General features: G+C 42.4%; 1 protein-coding gene across 10 annotated transcripts in view; it reads left to right on the top strand.

The window, feature by feature from the left end:
* The window catches only part of PKP4 (plakophilin 4), a 3,210,231-nt gene that overhangs the window by 2,993,583 nt on the left and 197,279 nt on the right, over window positions 1-19,369 (top strand). For all 10 annotated transcript variants that reach the window (XM_044074755.1, XM_044074756.1, XM_044074758.1 and 7 more), the window contains one exon: window positions 2,733-2,883. In XM_044074755.1, the coding sequence (XP_043930690.1) occupies window positions 2,733-2,883 (151 nt within the window). The remainder of the gene's footprint in view (window positions 1-2,732; window positions 2,884-19,369) is intronic.

The raw sequence follows: 19,369 nt of genomic DNA, 5'->3' as shown, positions 1-19,369 counted from the left end.
GAGCTCCACATGTTCTGTCTAAAAGCTTTGGGAATTGTCCTATAAGTTAGCAATAGTGTAACAGTATTCACTTCATTCAAATAACTAGGGATTTGTGGACCACTTCTTAAATTTCTACCTCCACCCTGTAAAGGTATCTTACTGGGTCAGCTAGAATATAGTCTCTTTCTGACGCTGCAGCCTGTAAAGTAAATGTATCCAGTATTCAAACCATGTCAAATGCCACATTCAGATTCATCACTCTCTCCCCAAGAAATAAACACCACTTCCAAACCATTGAAAAAATTAACTGGCTACATATGAGACAGCATGCTGACTTTCTATTCACCTCTCAACTGTTTAAACTCGTCAAGAATGAGACCCCCCCCCCTCAACTTCATGACTATTCAGAGATGCACCAGTATACAAACTTAGAAATGTTAACCGTTGTGGTCCTCCCCTCCAAACCCCCCAAACTAGGCCATGTTTTCTCAGTCCTTGCTCCCAAACTGTGGGAATCCTCCCCTTATTTTACTAAAAATCATTCCTTTTACTCCATTTTCCAAGCAGAACTAAAAGCACATTGCAAGGCTATAGGAAAATACAACCTCTCTCTCTCTCTCTCTCTGTCTATTCATTTAACCTAAAGTATTCCTACCCTACTTCCCTGTACATAACTTGCTCTGACTCTACTTTCCATTGTGGTTCTTTCAACATTCCAATTCTGATAACCACTCTGTATCTAATGCATGTGTTTATTGTTTTTTCAGTCATTCTGTATATAATGTCCTGTATCTATTGGCTTTATTCCCAAGTCGACTCTGATTTTCACTTGGTATATAATACATGTATGTATGTATTGTATTTTGTCTTTTGCTTTGTATATAATGTCACGTGTTGTGTTTACTTCCTTGCTGAGACAGAAGTATATCCAGCGGTATCAGTGGTTTACCCTGATTAACAAACTCCAAAAATAAGCAGTAATCTAATGATGAACACGGTACAGTTGTGTAAGAACTTACCATAACAGTAGATGTTTGAATCAATCACTTTTGAAGTACATGCACCCCTCCCTCCTTCCCCATAGTTATTTCTTTGTTTCTATTTCCATCTGTCTTTCTAACCATGGCTAAAGTCGATCTGTAAACTTTTCCATTGTCTGTTTTCACAGTATTTCTGTCTGAACCCGTCCTCGTTGAGCACTAGCCTCAATCTTTTTTTTGTACTATTCTTTGGTCGACTGTAGCCTTGAAACTCTAAAAATTCTCAAAATGATAAAACACAACACTGAAAAATATTTTTGAAGCAAAGACAATTTGTACTTCCAAATGAGTCCAAGTGTTTTCTTTTTCTGCTTGCGATTTAGTCAGACTATCAGTTATGAAAGCACTCATTCGGCTTCATCTGGAAGAATATTTTGCAGCATCATATTTTATTGTTTCAAACATTGTAAGAAACATACAATTTTTGTTTAATATTTCAAGCATATGATGCATTGTGAATATAGTAGAAATGTGAACAATTTGTTAGTGTTTCATAAAAGACCATCTTGCAATCACATATTTGTCAGTATTTTGTAATAGTACACTTTACTGATAAGGTTGCAATTGGGGTGAGCAGGAATTTATAGTGTAGTATTAATCATGCAGTGTAAACAATGTAGCTATGTGGGGTGGGGTAAATAACAACAGGTCTTATTACTTTTTGCACATGAGCTGTGATTCACAAAGATGGACTGCACTTCTGTACAAGGCTTGCATAGTTAAGTGACCCTGCACAATGGCAGAAGGAGATGATGAACTTCCAAATGAAAACATGCAGGTTTTATGGGTAGCTAGCTGTACTTGAAAATGTGTAAGTGAGACAGGCAGTTCAGTATCCAAGTGGAATTAAATGTGTAATGCAACTCTGCAGGTAGAGAAAAACATGCAATGAAATATGTACTAGTAAGCAGTACAGGAAACAGCGAGTGACTGAACTTTGACACAGTCTCATGGGAACAGAACACATGAACTCAAACTGCTGTGTCTCAATATAAAGTAGAACTTGTAGCAGCCAGGCAGGCTGTGTGTGATACAAAGGGTATCCTTTACACTTTAGTGATCATACCTTAGAATGTCCATCATGAGTGTATTCATTAATGTGTCTTCTTTCTTCCTGACACCTGCAATTTATTTTACACACACACACACACACACACACACACACACACACACACACACACACACACACACACACACACACACACACACACACACACACACACACACACACACAAAAGTTAATTTCCTCTTCTCATACTTTTGTAAGATATTTTATCATATTGTTGTATATAACACTACTACAACTGTCATTATGAGAGAGTTAAGTGCAACTAGGACTGGCCAAAATTATACTGATACTGCTTTTATATGTTGTAAGTCTCTTTAGGGCCATATAGATGCCAAGAACTTTAATTGTAATTGGGGTTCCTGCCAGTCATTGATAGATTGTAAATGTTAAAGCTGAAGCATCTGAGGGACCCCTGAGGACATCCAGCCACCAGAGTTTCCCATTTTGTTCCTTGTTTTCATAAAAAAATACCAGGTGCAGAAAGGCTGACCTAAAGTACCACTGACTTCTGGTGTCCACTTACTTTCTGATTAGGAAACTTTTTTTTTTTTCACTTGGGTCATGAAGCTGTCTGTACTGGTGTACCCTTCTGAGCTGCAGCAACATAGATGTTATCACTGTTGTTGTAATCTTTTCCACAGTTTGCTGCCTACATTCGTGCTGCTGTTAGAAAGGAAAAAGGACTTCCAATCCTTGTGGAGCTTCTAAGAATGGACAATGATCGAGTGGTCTGTTCCGTTGCAACTGCCTTAAGAAACATGGCATTAGATGTACGAAACAAAGAATTAATCGGTGGGTATGAACCTCCACACGTTTTTTTTCTAAACTCCAAAACCACACAAATCCATTAACAGAGGTAGTTTATTAATTTAATTGTGGGGTCCAAAAATCGATGGAAGCATTCTTGGTTCATTTGAGTGTTTGCTGTTCAGTAATCTAGTCCTGCAAGTAAGTGAACTTTATTGTTAAAATATAGAAGATTTTTTGAAATCCTTTGTCATTTTTGCACATTGCAAAGGTATTTGATTACTATATGGAAATATTTTAAAAATATGTAAATTGATGGCACATTTAGAGTTCACACAGAAAGAGAAGTACAACAGTGTTTGTCTTTTTCATATTGGCACATAGATACAATGGCATAACTTCTGTTCATGTGCATCCTATATTATAATGGCCAATTCTACCTTACGATGTGCACACTGTCACAAGTGGGATGTGTATTTCCAGCCAGCAGTGCTTTACCATACAGCCTTGATATTGGCAGACTAATATGAAAGTAAAAGTTTATCACACAGAGAGCTCCTTCCCCACCTAGTACATTTTTTCTGTGCATGTCAGTAGTACGCAGGAGCAGCAGGATTCCTCTGCGAAGGAGGAGGGTTGAGTTTTAATATATGCAGTTTGACCTTTGTATATCAAGACTGTGTGGTTAACTCATCAGTCGTATGACAACAATGTGCATAACATGGGTATATTGTACAGCTGTTACTCTCCATGAATGTGGTGCAGAACATCCCTTCTTTTGATGTGTGCAGGATGGAATTCATTAGCTAACCTTCCTACTTCCCACTGGCTCAGTCTTGCCTTCATAAGGGCAAGAACCTACGGCCCATTTGTTCCCTATCTGAAGAGCGTCATCAACCCACTCATTCCTCGGTAGTAAGGAGTGGGCCTGCCAGTGTGTTCATCCTGCAGAGTTCCCTCCCATTCCTCCTAATCCCCCTTCCAACACACACACACACACACGCTCACATTGGCTGACATGGAGAGATGTGTTCTGCTACACTTACTTCCCCTGATTTACAGTCGCACCACTTATTCAGCACACTTGTGCTTGTCTGCTTCAGCAGCTGATCATCTTCCCCCTAGCAGATGTTGCTAATGCAACAAACATAAGCATCACCCTTCTTCCAGGATGGCCAGGCCTGTGTTGGCTGTTCATATCCATCCTACCTGGGATGAATTTTCCAGCTCCCATGTATCTAATCAAACATGTGTCATAGGACTTCATCCCTTTACATCACAGGACTGGGCCATTAGCCACATTTTGGTAGCATATGTTGTTTAGGTATGTATTAAATAAAATGCTGTAGTCATACAAAGATTCTGAATAGTTATCGCAGGCTACAGTGTGTTCATTTGCAGAACTCAGTTTTGTGTGCGTATCATCATTAACACACTTCTTCACGTTTTGTTGGTTCAACTGTCACATCTGTCATGATTCAGTGCCACTTTCCTACATTGTTTAACAGTCATACCAGACTGTTACAGGTCTTCTCTCACATAATTCATCCATCTCTGCTGAATGTCTTAATTTCCCCTTGCCTTCTTCCTGTCTCTTGCAAATCTTCACCAAATCTTCTGCTTCCCTGCACAAGTGCTTGAACCACTGTAATTTGTTTTTTTTACCTTCTCTGCCATTAGAAGTACTTTGGCTTATGCTCTGATGTCTTTGTTTCTTCTTCTGTCCCACAGTGTGCATCCTACCACCCATTTCAAGGACTTCATCTCATCACCTCTAGTGAACTGCTCTGCCTTCACTGCCCAGGTTTCTTTACCTTACAGTAGTACTGGCCACACTTTTATTTTGTACAACTTGCTTTTCAGCTTCTTTGCCATTCTTCTGTCGCATACTACCCCTAACAGTCTGTGCCATTTGGCTGCAGAGACCCTCTGATTCTAGTTTTGACCTCCTCATTCAGACTTTCATTGTTTCTTAACCACCTCTCCAAGATACTTGAAGCTGTTAACCCATTCTGTTATTTTCCCATTTATCTCAATTTTCAGCTTCTTTTGTCCTCCTTCATGGAGTTCATTCAGGCCTGTCCTACTCCTCCATCAAAGATACATGCATCAGCTATTTGCAGAATACACAGCTTTGATCCACCTTTTTTTCCCTTTTGCTGCTCAGCAGTTCCCTCAGGAATCAAGAATGTAAAACCTCCAAGGAAACCACCATTACCAGCTTGGGATTTAAACCGCAGGGCTGCCTGACGACAGGACAACCACTTGTTCCCCATTTGTTGCCATTACAATTGTCTTGTCTGTACTCAGGTTCATCCCAAGTGCCTTCAGTTTTGCATTCCATTCTCCTATCATTTTCTGGAGTTCTTGTTCAGAGTTTGGTTGTAGTGCCAAATCATCTGCATTTATTTGTCCCCTCTGACCTCTTTGCTACTGTAGTCCCTCAGCTTTATGAACAGCAGTGGGCTGAGAGGTGAAGTATGATGCATGTCCACTCCCACTGGAAACTCCTCTGTGAGGCTGAACACTATTCATACTCAAATCATTGGGTCCTTGTACATAGCTTGCACTAATTTTCCCAATGCTTCTGGGACTTAGAACCACCATGGGACTGCCCAAATCAGCTTTCTTGGGATTTTGCATATACTATGTCCTTCTATTCACATGTTGCGGTATTCTGCACAGTTGGGTTTTCTCCTCTTGCTATCTGAACATCCGGCCAGTATACAAATGTTTGCAGTCAGTGCATGGTGCATGGGACGTCTGACGTGGCTAGCTGAGAGTGGGCCATAAACGTGATGTCTGCATGCACCAGACCTCAGAACTGAGTACTCCACCAGTTGGACCCAGTCCCAGGAAAGATGGTACAAAACCCTGTGTTATCCAAGAAGGGAAATGCCTGTTATCAGGAGGGGTAGGAGGGAGGGAGGAAATGCTGCAACATGGAAGAGAAGGACCTCTATGGCTACAGTAAGATTTTATGCAACTCTTCTATGGCCTTCTGTTCAAATGTTGCAGTATTCTGTACAGCTGGGTGAGTGCCAAAGCTCACTGTGAGGATGTGGGTGGTGGCCTAGTTGAGTTCTCCAGGAATCCATTGAGGATAGCTCTGCCAAATCCAGCCCTGGACCTGGAAACATGGTCTGTTTTGTAATGCTTGGTGAAAGTGTGTAGAGATGACCAAGTGGCTGCCTCAAGAATAGTGGAAGTGTCCAGGCTTTTGAAGACTGCTCCAGATGAAGCCATTGCCCTAGTGGAATGTGCCTTAACAGTGCCTTGTAAGGGTTTCCCATGGTGTGTGTAACAGAAGGTACTGTGGCTCATACAGCAAACATTCATGTAGCTTGCTGTACCATAGCTCCTATAGTGAGCATTCATGTAGTTTTCTGTACCATGGCTCATACGGTGAATGATCACATAGCTTGCTGTACCATGGCCATTACCTGAACATTCATGTAGGCCACTATAATTTTAACTGTGCTGATGCTGTGCCTTGGGCAGCAGGTACAGGATTGTGGCAACACCAGACTGTGTGGTTTAGACCTTCCCATAAGATTGAGTGTAAGCATGCCATTTGGAATCTCCCTTCCTGCGGTGGTGCCCTTTTGGTCACTCCTTCTAAAATCTGGCCAAGACACCTAAAAAGAGGAAGCAGGCATTGACCATTGTAATTTCTCTGTTTTGCCCAAACACCTTCCTTTTCCTTCTAAGCCTCACCAGTTCTCAGAAAGAAGTAGCCTTGCTAAATGAGGAAGGACAGTCTTTTTCAGATGGTATTATTTACTCTTCCTGTACTGCCCAAGTTCACAGGGAAGGTGAGTCTGCCAGTCCAGCAATCTAGCCTTACTGTGTACAACTCCATACGAATTGCAGGATGAGTCGTTACTCTGCACATTGTGGGTGCTGCAAAGAACATTTTGGCTAACATCAGAGATTGCAACAATACTATTTTAATGAACTTTAATCATACTTTGACTTGGGGATGGGGTCCATTCACATCATGGTATTAGAAACCCAAAAGACTTGGAGAAATTAAAAAAGGGAGAAACTGTACAACTACCCATGAAGTGCCAGGTATCTGAGTTCACCCTGGCTTGGAGGATCATCACTAACAGTCAGTAGTTGCTTAATAAGGCATATTATTAAATGGTCACGTTTTTCCCTCCTAATGAACTACATTTTATAGCTGAAGATTTGTCCACAGATGATCTAGAACAACACTAGAGCCACCTTCACAAAGAAGCAACATAACCTATTTATCCTTCAGAAAAAAGTTTAAGGGATCTGCTTCTGCTTGTTTTAAAGGTGATAAGAATCTTGTCTTGTAAGTTACGTCTATCATATTCCAGATGATGACTTTGCAGGGTTAATGCTTTTGATACATTAGGGTACCTGGATGATGTCACTGACTGTGTGGATATCTTTTGGTACATTGTTGTTTACGGTTTGCAGAGTAGTTTTTTTTATCTTACTCTGTCTGGTTACCACTATCAACCATGCCTTACTGTCGTACGTCTCAACCTCTCAGTGCAAGAAATCTGGACAATGCTAAAAATAATGGGGGTGACAGAGGCCCAAAAATAGGGACAGATTTTAAATATTGCCCTATAAATTAGAAAACTGCTAGAATAACAGGTTTTGCATGATTGTGTATTTTCTGAAGGATATGAAGTCCAAAACTTGAATATCTGTCATTAGTTCTTATTATTCAGTGACTGCAATCCTCAAATGATTTGCTAGAAAACTGCAGATTTTTTGAGGAAAAGACTGCAAATATGAGGCAAAAGTCTGGGCAGTTGAGAGGTATGATTTGTCTCTCTGCTGAACCATGAGTGTTTAGGAAGGTGATCCCAGTGATGTCTTACCATGAAACCTTCCAGAAGGATGTGCGTGTGCTCTCATACCTGTATAATTGGCTTCCTATGGTTACTTTGAGGTACTTCTGGAAGATCCTTTTGCACGAGTCTCTGGAACTGTTTATAAAAGTCCTCTCTATACCTGACTCTGAAGATGTCCTTCACTGAAATAGAGTTCTGAAATTTTTATCGTCAGTCATCTCCTTGTGAAGAGGACCTAAGAAGTTGTAGCTTGGGCAGTCTAGATCAAGATACATTGAAAGTCCAGGCTGAAACTTCCCTCTAGTTTGTGGCAGCCAATAATCGTCTTAGTTCCATTCACCTGTGTGAGGATGTAGTTGATGCAATAGATGATGAACTGTCGGTGGCTGTAAAGCCATTCCACCTTCCCATACCTCTTTCTGGTGTTAGACCGTGACCATTGTTGGGTTGTATATTGGTGAGCAGTCCTGCTAATCTCAACATCTGAGCCATCATTTTCTGCAGCAGAGCCTTTCACAGCTCCTGATAGTGGCCATTTTGCTAACTGTTTTTGAGGTTTACATCAGCTCCTGTGCAAGTTCATGAGACGTGATCCCCTCAGGATTGTCAGCTATTCCATACCCATCTGCGGATGCAGTCTATTTTACTCTCCCTTAAAGCTCTGGAACAGGAGATGAGATGAAAGCTGCTCTTCTCCAGTTTGATAACCAGACTGTGGTGTAATATATGAAGAGGGGTGGCAGCACAGCCTTTCATATTCCTTGGTATAGAGGCGATTCAGGTGTGGTAGTGGGCCACAGATCAGGCAGCATGATTACAAAAGTTCACATCTTGGGGAACATGAACATGTATGGGGTTCTCTAAGCTGCAGCTGCATGTCTGTTGCAGAGTCTGTGAATGATTTCATACATTTGTTTTTAACTAAAGCACAGTGGAATTATGACTTAGCAAATTGCCTGTCCTCAACAATTTTTTTTTATATGGGGGCAAGCCCCAAAGGCCATAAACTAATACATGTAAAACCTCAGAATAATTTGAAAAATAATGATGAGGTCATGTTCACAGAAATGGGCTTCTTATAGTTTGAAACAACTCATAAATGTAGGAGGATAACCCTCCTGGAGGTGAGAATTCAGCAGTCTGGTCTGCTCAGCATATTCTTGGGAATTCCCCAGAAATCAACATACTCACCATTCAGTGTCTGATCAAACATTCAAAGAACAAAGTACAAAACTCTTCTTCGTTGCTCCATGTGGTCACAAAGAGTGTGATTTTAGGCTTTTGGGTCCTAGCAGTATTGGAAACTAAAGTACAAGCTAGTGATGTTTTTCTTGAGTTTTTTTTTTTTTTGGGTGGGGGGGGGGGGGTAGTCATCTGACTTCTCTTGTAGATCTTTCTTCCTACTGGATGTCCCAGAGGTGGATGCAGCTGCTTGGAAGTCATGCTCTTGTCAGATATGCTCCTAAGCAGGATTTGTTTTTCACACAGTTGAAGAGGTATGCTATACTGTCTTGGTGAGTTTGTAAAAAAATCACAGCTATTGACAGGCATTGGAATGACTTGTAGCCTGGCTATTCCACAGCCAGTGCACATGGTGCCGATGTCCCTGAGTATATTTTTCTGGCACTTCAGAGTTGTGTACTGGTAATTGTTTGACTAATTTTATATCATTGCTGGCTGACTTCAGAATTGTGCACTGTTATTTTTGCTTCACTGTATAGTTTTTCAGATCTCTGCTGAAGGTGCTGGTTTTCCCATACCCACCTTCCATATTCCTGTGTTGTTTAAATTTGGAGGCTTTTGCAGTTGCCCACCCCCACTGTAGATTTGATCTGGGACACTCCCCCCAGTCCCATCTTTTTACCTCATTCTACCTAATAGACTCCTTCTGCACTTGTTAGTCATTTTTAATTTAACTGCAATTTTTAAACTGGTCTAACATTGCTACATACTCAAGTGAGCTAGCTTGCACTGCATTTGAATTGTTGTGACTGCTGTTTTAGCTACTTTTCTATATATACATAAAAAAAATAAATAAAAAAAATAAAAATACCTTTTCTGTAACTAGTGTAGTCCAGATTCAGATTTGCTGTATCCAGGACTGTATGTAAGCTTCTGAGCCCCCCAAGCTTTCTGTGTTGAAGGGAAGCCTTCTAGCTTATCAGTGGGAGTGGTAAGCACTAGGTAACCTATCTACCACATAAGGAGTGGTTCTGGCCCATCAATTGTAGTTATTGGCCGTTTGGGCAGTTTTTCCATCTCTCTCAACTTTCTGATTTAAAAGCCCACATTTGCACTTGTTCCCCTCCTTTCCTGTAACTAGTTTAGTCCAGATACAGATTCTTAGTTTTAGCACTTGAATCTGCTTATTCGTGATCAGCACTTGTAAGCACTAAATAACCTACTAATTACTACAGCACTCAACCTGCCTCATCACCTAGAGGAAAACAGTTTTGGTACTTACTTTCCTCACTTGCTTAGAGAATAACCGCTCTTGGACACACTTTCCTCACTTATCTAGAGGAAAATATTTTTTTTATTTAGGCATGTCCAAGGGTCAGCTCCCAATGTTCTCTCCTGTCTATCTGATGAATCTGGGCATCTTGGGGCAATGTAGAAATTGCCTCATGTACACAGACAACCCTGTCCTCCTACCACCCAACACTACAACCTGTGAGAGATGCACTTATCTAGCCAAACTGAAGGTAAAGCTCTCTCCAATCAAGACTGAACATGACAGTCAAGAGGAGAAGGTAAAACACTTGCACCACACCACACTCATCACATAGTCTCACTAAATCTACACCACCAAAATCCACACATAGAAACACAAAAACATTTGCGGAGGCTCTTAATAATAATCTGCTCAAGCAACAGAGACCTCCAAAGCAGAAATGCAAGCAACCTCCACCCCCCCCCAACACAACCCAAATGACACCTAGACCACAGACTCAGTGTGCCACTCAACCACAGCCAATAAAGCAAAACAACGTACCCAACACCGTAGTCATAGGTGACTCTCTAGTCAGGCACACTGATGTCCCACTCACCAGGCTAAACAAGGCGAAGGTTACTGTCAGCTGCCTGTTGGGTGCCAGGATCCGCCACATAACCCACGCACTCGGGTCACTCCACAACAAGTACAGATATGACTCTGTCATTGTCCATGTTGGTGTGAATGATCTGAGACGTACTTCCCTGGACTACATGAAAAGAGACATGGAAGAGCTCTCCAATCTTGTAGCCCAGGCAGGTTTGACCCTAGCCTTGAGTAGCATTCTGCCATCACCCAGAATGATGCTGTAGTACATGGACAAAATGATTGACTTCAACAATTGGCTAAGCTTCTGGTGCCATTCTAAAGGGATCCAGTATCTGTCTGCCTGGGATGACATGGTCGACAGACCATGATGCTTTGCCAGAGATGGCCTGCAGCTGTCACCTCTGGGATTCCGGATACTGGCTAAGGTTCTTGCCTCCCCTATAGTGCCTTTTTTAGGCAAGGTTCAAATGACAAATTCACCACCGTAACAGGAACAGGCAAGCAAAAACTGAGAGTGATGCTACTCAATGCTAGAAATTTAAATCTCAAAATGCACTCACTCGAGGCACTCCTTAAAATGGAGAACATTGATATCTGTGCAGTGACTGAGACCTGGTTCAAGGCTCCAGAGAGCACCCCTGCACTACCAGGCTATAACTCATACCACACTTTTCGGCCATGTAACCTGGACCGGAACACCAAAGGCGAAGGTGTGGCCATATTCATTAAGGATATCCACACCTCCAGGCTAGTTGCTCAGCATAATGCAGCCGTGGTTATCCAAGTGCAACTAACTCTGGGCAAAACTGCAATCCAAACCACCAACATGAGTGACCGGTGTTCCACACCTGAAGTCAGCGCCTCATTGGTCTGATTCGACCATAAGCTAATTACCCTAGATATCCACATCCTGCCCCCACCCCCCATTACGGAAACCATGGTAAAAAATTTCTCCAAAGCGAACTTCATGCTTCTTAAGACAGAAGTGGTGAACTTCATGACACCCATGCAGATGGAAAATACAGTTACGACTACTGAATCCTACACAATTGCACTTTATAAGCACTTACATGAGTGCATCGATCGTGCTATCCCAAACAGAACCAAGACGCTATCCTCCAAAAAAGGGAGCCAATCTGGTGGTCCCCTGCCATAAACAAACTGTACAACAGAAGGAAGAAACTGTTGCAAAAGAGAGTAAAATCCCACGAGTGGAGGAGCTCCCTGGTCAGCCTCAGTAAGAAACTGCAATCCCTGATAAAATCCTCCAAAGCTAGTTACGAAAACAAAATCGCCACTGATTCTAAAGACAACCACAAAACATTCTATAGCTATGTCAAGAATCCCAATGGCAACACTCAGATTTGCTCTGAGTTACAGCATAATGGCACTAAATATGCAGACCCAACTGATATTGCCAACATCCAGGCAGATAGGTTCAGTGCTAACTTTACTCCCCCTTTCACCCCCTAAAGAGCCCATCTCTATACCGGAAGAATGCAAAGTTCCTGTAATCACGGCTGCACAGGTAAAAACCACACTCTCCAAAGCCAAGAACACAGCATCCATGGGACCAGACAACATCCCAGGCTGTGTTCTACACGAACTACAGAACGAACTGGCAAAAGTACCATGTTCAATCATAGCCTCACCTCAGGCTTTGTGACGGTTATCCCACTCCACAAAGGGGGAGCCACCACGGACCCCGGGAACTACCGCCCTATTAGCCTGACGAGCCTGGTCTGCAAGGCCATGGAATGTATCATCATGGAACTTGTAAACAAAGACATTGGTACTCTCCAAAGTCTGGACCCCACCCATTTCGGGTATGTAAAAGGCAGATCATGTCTCCTAAACCTGATAGACTTCTTTGAAGCAGTCACCAAAGCCATAAAGACAAGGATAAGGTGGTTCACACAGCCTATCTAGATTTTGCCAAGGCTTTCGACACCATCCCCCACTCTGGAATTATAGATAAACTCACTAAACTAGGTATAAATCCCTATGTCACAAGATGGGTTGCCAACTGGCTCACTGACAGAACCCACACTGTAAAAGTAGTAGACTCCAAATCCGACTTCAGACCAGTGACAAGTGAAGTACCACAGGGTTCAGTCCTGGGTCCTCTTCTGTTTGGTATCTACTTCTCTGAAGTACAGGCTAACACAGAAGGTCTTTGGCTAACGAAGTTCGCAGATGACTGCAAACTAGGAGCCATAATCGAAACTCCTAACGATGTGGACATCCTACAAAAGGGCCTCACTGAGACAGATGCCTGGTGTCAAAGCCATGGCCTCAAGCTCAATGCCAAAAAGTGCATTGTCATCCCCTTTGGTAAAAACTCTGTACCCATGAACTACAACATAGGCAGTAGTATACTTAACACCGAAAGTGTGATGAGACCTTAGGACACAGGTGGACAGTAGTCTCTCCTTTGATAATCACATCGCCACAGTAGTCAGGAAATCCTTCTACGTGGCACACCTCATCACAAAAGGATTCTCATCTAGAAAAAAAGAGGTCATTGTTCCCCTCTACTCATCACTCATTAGACCCATTGTAGAGTACAACACCCCTTTTGGTATGTACCTCACAAGACATCTACAACAAGTGGAAAGGCCACAGAAATACCTCACAAAGAGAATTACCGGCCTCAAACAGATGCCCTACGCAGACCGTCTCAAAAAACTCCAGCTTTACTCCGTCGCATATCGCCTACTCAGAGGTGATCTCTGCCTAACATACAAAGCTATGTCAAACCCAGAGCTGTTGGACATGCTCCACTTAAAGAAATCCCAATCCCTCTGAGCTACATGCTCTAGGGACCTAAACCTTGTCACCACAATAAATAGAACATGCCGGAGGGCTAGATTCCTGTCCCAGAGACTTCCCATTCTCTGTAATAAACTACCTATCTATATCGAACAAAGCTCCTCACTAGCACTCTTCAAGAAAAATCTTGATTGGATGGGAAATAGGAAATTCACCCCAGGGATCACCTCTGTGGCTCTGCTTGACAGTGGCACAGGAAAATAATTTTCTTGGGTGGCAAATGCCAGGGTACCTTTTTGGCTGGGCTTGTATAGGCCCCAGGGCCGATAGCCTAGTACCTTACCTTTATGGTCTTGTGGAGGGCAGAACTGTAGCCCAGCGCTGGCTGATTATGCAAACCTTTAAAGTGGTTCTCTTTATCTCAGTTGTGAGGCTGCAAATTGTTCATTTGAAAAACTCCCCCTAAGGGCTATTCCACTAGGAGTGTAGTTGCCTCCAGTACTTGCTTCAGAAGTATTTTCATTACAGAGATTTGTGCCATGGCCAGTTTCTTTGTTGGCTGATTCCTGTAGGCATTGTTACCTGGACAATGGCTGCAGGAGATGGGCATCCTTTAGTACCTTGACACTTCAAAATTCAACCTTCTGGACTCGTCCTCCTGGCTGCTGTTCAGTTCCTCCCACCCAAGAGGTTACTTCTTAAGATTAAATGCAGTCATTGACTCGTATAGGAAGTTTTCTGATATTGGGTAAATGTGTTCTCACCATGTCACTTCCCTTTGCGAAAATGCCTCTTAGTAAGCCACAGGTAACCTTCATCCTCATTTACTCAGATGATCCCTCTACCTAGCAGCTGCTGTTGTGTTTTGTTTAATTTAGCAAGTGTATAGTTATGTATTTTTTCTGAGCAATGCAGTTGTCAGACCTTCCTTTTTTTCTTGCTTTACACAAATAAAATACCCTAGGGAAGCCAAGAACAAATGGATGACCAGGTAGACTGCCTTAATTAAAGTACGGTGGGATGTCGGTGAAGAAGCTGGGCTACCGGTAAAGCCTTGAGAAAGGCTGTGTGTACCCGAGCGCTTGTGGTTGAAGGCTGAGTAAAGCCTTTAGAAAGGCTTCGTATATAGGTTGTGGTTCTGGCTGGTCAGGCCGCCTGGTGAGAGGAACCGCTAGTGTGGCAGCTAGAAATCAAAGATGAAACACACACAAAAAAACAGGCAAAACAATGTAAATGTGGCTTGGCTAAGGAGCTCTGCTCGCCGTGGTGGCAAAAAATCAACATAGTCTAAGTTCAGATTCTAGAAGGTCGTATTTTATTGAAGTAAAAAGTGCCAGAAGTACAATCACCATTGAAGTGTAGTTCCTTAATGGAAAGAGTGATCCTGAGGATTTCCTTTTCTAAGAGTACCTGGGGGTGTGTCAGTGGGAGCCAATCAAGTGTGGGTGAAAAAACCTTTATTGTGATTGGGCACGACAACTTGACATCACACCTTACAATCTGATAGGTTAGATACCCTGAGCCAGCTCATACGTGGTTAGTAGAATCACTCTAAACCTACAATAGTGAAGTTCGGAGATTAGCTAAAATTAGCTAAAAAAATGTAGTTAACTAAAAATAGTCTTGCTGGAAAAAAAATCAACCCTTGCTGGTAAAATACATTGTTAGGCTACACTTTTCGAAATCTTCGTCAGGATGGTGGACGACCTAAAAGAGCATAATAAGCAAAGCCGAGCGTACTAGAGAAATAGCAACAACAGGTATGTAAAATAACATGCATGTAAAATAAGAAATAGGCTAGAAAACCATAAAGTAAGACCAAAAAATAAGAACCAGGCTAGGTATCCAAAAAATAAGATTCTTAAAATTCTTAGATAATGGATATCAATAGAAACTAATGTATTAAGATATGGAACTGAATGAGGGCTGTTAATTAAAAAAAACAATCTTAAAAAGGCACTGATATGTAACCTGAAAAGCTAGAAAGACCCAAAAAAAAACAGTAATACTGAACCATTGTAGAAAACATGAAAGACATGAAAGACAAAAAATATATATATGTAAATGAACCATTGACTAAAAACAAATGAGTCTGAATTTGCCAGGGGAAGTATCAGACCATGGGTTGGAGGTGAGATAAAAACTGGCTGTCGCACGAAAGTTAACATTTCGTCGGTAAATCTTTTAGAGGTCCAGGCGCAGAGGTTGTGGTATACAGTGTTGTATCTTTCTGAGGTACAAGACTGGGGTCAAATATTCCACATAGTTGAGGCCTGGTCTTTTCCTTGCCTGCAAACGTATCTGCCACTCGAGTTCCCTCTTCTCAAGCAGCGAGTTGTGGTCTCCACTTAGTGGGGATTTAGGGATGTGTTCAAGTACATGAAATTTGAATGTACTGTGTCCTAGGTTCCTGAGAGCATGCGCTGCCAGCTGGTTTGTCACTTTTAAATATTTTAAGTCATGCAGGTGTTTTGCTATCCTCGTTTAAAGGGAGTTGACCGTCTTGCCCACATAGAAAGTGTTGCATTTGGTGCACGCTGCCCTGTAAACCACTCATGTGACATTGCAGTCGCCTCTGACATTAGGTGTGTAGTGTCTTCTGCCATTGGGGCAGTAAAAGCCTGCGGCACCACTCGTGTCTACAGTAGTGGCAGGGAGGCTCATTGCAGGCAAAGGTACCAGGGTTGTCAAGTTTAACTTTGCAGGGTTGTTCCAGAAAGTCCCTAATGCTTCTCCTTTTTCTAGCTGTGAAGGAGGGTTTCTCTGGAAAAATGTGGCCAAAAGACCTGTTATTTGTGATGATGGGCCAATTGTCAATTACAATTTGGATGATGTCTTTGTAGTCCATAGAGAAGTCCAGGATGCAGTTGAACTGGAATCTAGTTTCTGGGGTGGTCTGGATCCTGGTTTCAGTTAGAGCCCTAGGGGCGCCAAGTTGGTGCTGGCTGATGATGTGGTCGAGTATCCTGTTGATTAGCCCTTCTGAGTAGCCTCGAGCTAAAAAATCCATTTGTAGCTTTCGAATGTTGGTCAAGAAATTTGTCAGGTCCTGGGAGACTCGTGTTATATGGAGCCCTTGCAATTTAACAACACTCACCTTCTGTTTGAAGGGGTGCACATTGGTGGCATGCAGAAAAAAGTTTACCCTAGTGGGTTTTTGATAGAGGTTGTGTGTCAATGTGGTGGAGCCTTGTTTCTTCCTCGGGTAAAGATCCAGAAATTCAATCTCCTCTGTACTTTGTTTGCTGGTAAAATGCAGGAATGCGGTGGTGGTGTTGATATAAATGAGGAGTTCCTCCAGTTCAATCTGGTTACCCTCCCAAACCAGGAAAATGTAATCGACAAACCTGTAGTAGCACGCTATGTTGTTAAAAAAGGTGGAACTGTATATGTGGTCCTGCTCCCACTTCCTTAGTGCCATGTTTGCCAAACTCGGGGCCATAGCCGTTCCCATAGCGATCCCAGTGCTCTGGCGATAGTAGTGCCCATTGAAGTGGAAAAAATTGTTCTTGAGGAGCAGGAGCCTACCCAGGTGGTCCACTTCCCCTGGTATGGCCTTATGGTCCTTCATGTAGGCTTCAGCCATGGCTGCAATGCAGAAGTCATGTGGGAGTACCTTGTAAAGGGACTCCACATCGATGGTGACCAGGATCCATTCTCTGTCTATGGCTATGTCCTTGATCTTGTTGAGGAAGTCCATAGAGTCAAAAATAAAGGACCTGTTGTTTTCTGTGAGAGGTTTTAGGTGGAAGTCCAGGTAGAGAGCTATGGTTTCCATGACGGAACCTCCGCTGGCTACTACAGGTCTATATGGAGGGTCTGCCAGATTTTTATGTGGCTTTCGTATCCCAAAGAACTGGGGAATCCTTGGGTGGTGGATGGAGAAGAATTCTGTGAGCCCTTGGTCAATTAGGTCCATATCCTCTAGCCTTGAGATTTCTGTTCTGATGTCCTCGTAGGCTGTCAGCACTTGGTTGTGATCTACGCTGTCATAATACCGGTGGTCGTTGAGCATACTGTGGAGCTTGTCATTGTAGGAGGTGGTGTCTGTCACTAGTATCCCCCCCACCCTTGTCAGCCTTCATGACCCTTCTTGAAGGGTCTGAGCTGAGTTGTCTGAGGGCTGCAAATTCTTCCTTGTTGGTGTTAAAAAAAATCCTTTTCTTCCTCCGTTTGCATAAGAGAGACTTGATCTCAAGTTCACACTTGTCCTGAAAAGCTTGTATGACCGAGTTGGGAGGGGGGCAGAAGTTGCTTGGTTTTTTGAATTTAATAGTCGGAACAGTCTGGTGGTCCTGAGGCTGGTCTTTTTTACCATGTTGGTAGAAATATAGCTTTAGCTGAAGTTTCTGCTTTACAGAAAATGTACTCACTCTCTATCTCTGATTGCTTGGTGAATAGGAGTGCTCTCCTAGCTTTATACAATATTAGAGCATGCACAGGTCTGTAGCACTTTCTTACTTCTGAGAGAGGGTGCATCTGTGGAAAATGCCAAATTGAAGGGCAGGAGAGAATAAGTACAGCTGCAGACCTTCTGAGGAGAGGTCCCCTCTTGGATCTAGCAGTAAAATAAATGTGTCTGTTATTTCCATGTCTGTGCTTTTTTTTATATCAAGTACCACCACCCCACCCAATCCACATTAATGAGAATTTTAATTTGCTTTGGCCAATGTTTTCTTTGAGACACCATATTCAGACCCTGCTTAACTTGTTCTGTCTGCATTTTCGAGGACTGAAAGTCAGTGGTCTGTCTTGCAGCAGACCTCCATGCAGATAGCATTCCATTTCTTGAGAAAAGTCAAGAGACAAGACAAGGAAACCTGCTTTGTCTAAAGATGTTACACATGATTTTGAGGTCACTGTCTTGTTCCTACTTTCCCCTGCAAGGGTGGAGTTTTTTAAATGATGGAGTAGCACTGAGCTGTGCCATTTGGACTGGGCTTAAGTCACTGTTCGTGTGAACATCGCCTCTAGGTGGTGATCACTTTTTTATGATACCCCGACCCCATGTACAAAATGAGAAGAAAGTAGATTGATGCCTATACTGATAAATCTCTTGGCCCACTAGAGCAGCAGGTTCCCAATACGCTGACTTGCTGGCACTGAAAATAGTGTGCTTTCATGTTTTCCTGACCTTGTATTCCAACTTCTTGACAAGGTTGGTTATATGCAGGGTGGTTGAAATCCTGTGAACCACTGTTGTAGTCCAGTGCTCCTGATTTGCTGTTACTACTCTGCATGACCCACGGTGGTGGTGCTGCGGTAACGTTGTCGCCTCACAGTAAGACGCTGTCTGGTTCGATACCCAGCTAGAGTGTCTTCTGTGTGGAGACGTGCCTGAATGGGCGTACCTTCATTGAAGGTTGTGCGACAGGCCTGGCAAGCTGGTATGTAAAAATCAACTGCCAATCATTAGCGGACCGGAGTTCCGCTGTGGCGACCCCTAACCGGGGAAAAGCCAAAAGACAAACAACAACTCTGCATTTAGTTTAACAAGTTAATACAATTTTTGTAAATGCAATTCTCTTGACTTTCTGGCAGTTTTATTAGATCTCTTGTCAGGCTTTCCATTTTAGTTATTTGCTTTTTATGAATATTATTTATTATACATGCCAGTATTCTGTATCCCTTTTTACTTGTTTATTGTATATTAAGTAGAAATCACCTTAACTGTTTAAGATTTTACCCTTTACATGTACTACAGTTGAAAGTAAATCTATGATACAGTATGTCTGCACTGTTAAAACACTGTTTACCCAGTCAATGGTTATAGTTAATTGTAAATTTCCCTTTGAATATTTAAAATGTTATAAAGTACTTTAACCATTTTTTTCAATATTTCATAGGTAGGTACTAGGCTATTGGCCCAAGGGCCTAA

This window comes from Protopterus annectens, chromosome 6.part0 (assembly GCF_019279795.1).
Source record: "Protopterus annectens isolate FY-2018-M chromosome 6.part0, PAN1.0, whole genome shotgun sequence".
NCBI classification, from domain to species: domain Eukaryota; kingdom Metazoa; phylum Chordata; order Ceratodontiformes; family Protopteridae; genus Protopterus; species Protopterus annectens.
The sequence above is the reverse complement of the archived record's forward strand: the minus strand, read 5'-3'. Positions and strand labels throughout refer to the sequence as shown.